This window comes from Penicillium chrysogenum, mitochondrion, assembly GCF_028827035.1.
Source record: "Penicillium chrysogenum strain IBT 35668 utg000003c_segment0_segment0 mitochondrion, whole genome shotgun sequence".
NCBI lineage: Eukaryota > Fungi > Ascomycota > Eurotiomycetes > Eurotiales > Aspergillaceae > Penicillium > Penicillium chrysogenum.
In genome coordinates, this window is record NW_026622751.1 from 2,676 (window position 1) to 5,277 (window position 2,602).

The 2,602-nt window shown below is 26.6% G+C and overlaps 1 pseudogene across 1 annotated transcript; it reads left to right on the forward strand. All coding sequences in view use genetic code 4, as the record gives it.

Moving 5' to 3' along the window:
• The first annotated feature begins 642 nt into the window (after positions 1-642).
• Positions 643-958, forward strand: N7489_005886 (annotated as a pseudogene). Its single transcript has 2 exons — positions 643-656; positions 766-958. Coding segments are annotated over exons 1-2 (207 nt in total).
• The last annotated feature ends 1,644 nt before the right edge of the window (positions 959-2,602 follow it).

A 2,602-nucleotide genomic window follows, 5' to 3' on the forward strand; every position in this document is an offset into this window, starting at 1 on the left:
ATTCTGATGTATATAATGTACAATTAGATAATGAATTATTTAATCTAGTTGATTTAAAACAACAAATTGGTTATGCAAGTAGTAAAGGTTGAGATAATTCATTAATAGAACCTACACATATTGCTAGTATAGGTAATATTATGTATACTAGTTATTCTATGTGATTAATTGTTACTTCTATTATTCTATTATTAGGTATGGTAGGTGCTATAGTTATCACAATAAAACAAAAATAGATAGATAAAGCTTAAACAATTAATTATAAAATTAAAATATGATATATAAATCAAAAAGTAATTTTCAAAATCATCCTTTTCATTTAGTATCTCCGTCACCTTGACCATTATTTACTAGTTTGTCATTATTTATATTAACAACAGCTACAGTTTTATTTATGCACGGATTCCAAGGATTCCAATATTTAGTAGCTTTAGCTGTATTTAACGTTATTTACGTTATGGCTTTATGATTTAGAGATGTAATTTCAGAAGGAACTTATTTAGGTAATCATACTAATGCTGTACAAAAAGGATTAAACTTAGGTGTAGGTTTATTTATTATATCTGAAGTTTTCTTCTTTTTAGCTATATTCTGAGCATTCTTTCATAGTGCAATATCACCTAGTGTTGAATTAGGTGCACAATGACCTCCATTAGGTATACAAGCTGTTAATCCATTTGAATTACCATTATTAAATACTATATTATTATTATCTTCAGGTGTGACAATTACATATGCTCACCATTCTTTAATACAAGGTAATAGAAAAGGTGCTTTATATGGTACAGTTGTAACAATTATATTAGCTGTAATATTTACTTTCTTCCAAGGTGTTGAATATTCAGTATCTTCTTTCACTATTTCTGATAGTGTTTATGGTTCATGTTTCTACTTTGGTACTGGTTTCCACGGTTTACACGTTATTATTGGAACAGCTTTCTTAGCTGTAGGATTATGACGTTTAGCTGCATACCATTTAACAGATCACCATCATCTTGGTTACGAATCAGGTATATTATACTGACATTTTGTAGACGTAGTATGATTATTCTTATATATTTCTGTATATTACTGAGGTTATTAGATATAAATATGTTTATAAATATATTTGCTTTAAATTTTAAAAATTTAAGGTCTGTATAGACCTGTTATTTTATAACATAAATTATATATTTATTAAATTAAATAATAATTGTAAATTATATGTAAAGATGATTATTATAAATATTTATCTTTTAGAGACTTTAGTTTAATGGTAAAACATGTGACTTTTAATCATTATAATATGGGTTCAAATCCCATAGGTCTTAATAGATTATTATAATCTGAATTATAATTACGAAAATGACTATAAGTTAATGGTAGACTGCTTATTTACCATATAAGATGTGCTGATTCGAATTCAGCTAGTCATAATAAGTAAATAATTTTTATATACAAATTGATATAATGGCTATAAGTTAATGGTAGACTGTTTACCTTCCAAGTAAAGTGTGCTGATTCGAATTCAGCTAGCCATATATATATAAATAGGGTTAGTAACTTAATTGGTAAAGGGTTTTCTTGTCGAGAAAATAGATGCCGGATCGAAACCGGTCTAACTCGTATATATATATAAATTAAAGGAAAAGTTGCTATTGGTAGGGTAAGATATTTGCTAAATATTGTGTTTTGACACTTAGATGTTCGATTCATCTCTTTTCCGAAGAGCATAGTTTAATAGGTAAAACTGTAAGCTTCAACCTTATATTTCTTAGTTCAAATCTAAGTGCTCTTGAATATATTATAGGTTCTTTAACTTAACCGGTAAAGTGTATTCTTGATAAGGATATGTTCAGTGTTCGAGTCACTGAAGAATCAAAAAAAAAAAGAGAGTTGGCTGAGTGGTTTAAGGCGGCTAGCTTGAGTCTAGCTAAAGGTATAAACTTTCATATGTTCGAATCATATACTCTCTGATACTTATAGTATAAAAAAAAATTAATTTAATAATATTATATATAATAATATGTTAACATGTTAAAATATATATAATACAAATTAAATTAATGTAAATACATTATAGGTTTTACAGGTTAGTGTCCGGTGGTTGGTCGCTTCATTTGGGTTGGAGATTGTTTATGTTCGAATCATAATAACCTGATAATTAATATAGGTATAATTATATATACCAATATAGATGATATGTATCATATACATCTTGAGAAATCAAGACAAGTATATAAAGAAACTATTATGGATGGTTAGCTATATATTTCAAGATATTGATCTAGAAAAATATAAACTAGAAATCATAGAGAAATCTAATTATAAGACAAAGTGAATTGAAATATCTTAGTAACTTTAGTAAAAGAAATCAAACGAGATTGTTATTTGGTGTCTTCTGAATAGCAAAAGCCTTAATAAATAATTACTAAAATTAATGTTAGTAATTATTTATAGTAAATATATTAAATGGTATATTTAAGTATAACGGAAAAAAATCTGTTGAAAAATAGGGGAACCTTCCTCTAAGGCTAAAAAAAATATATAAGCGATAGAGTAACAGTACCGTGAGGGAAATACCCTGAAATAGTAGTTTTATAAGCAGCTCAAGTTAAAATTT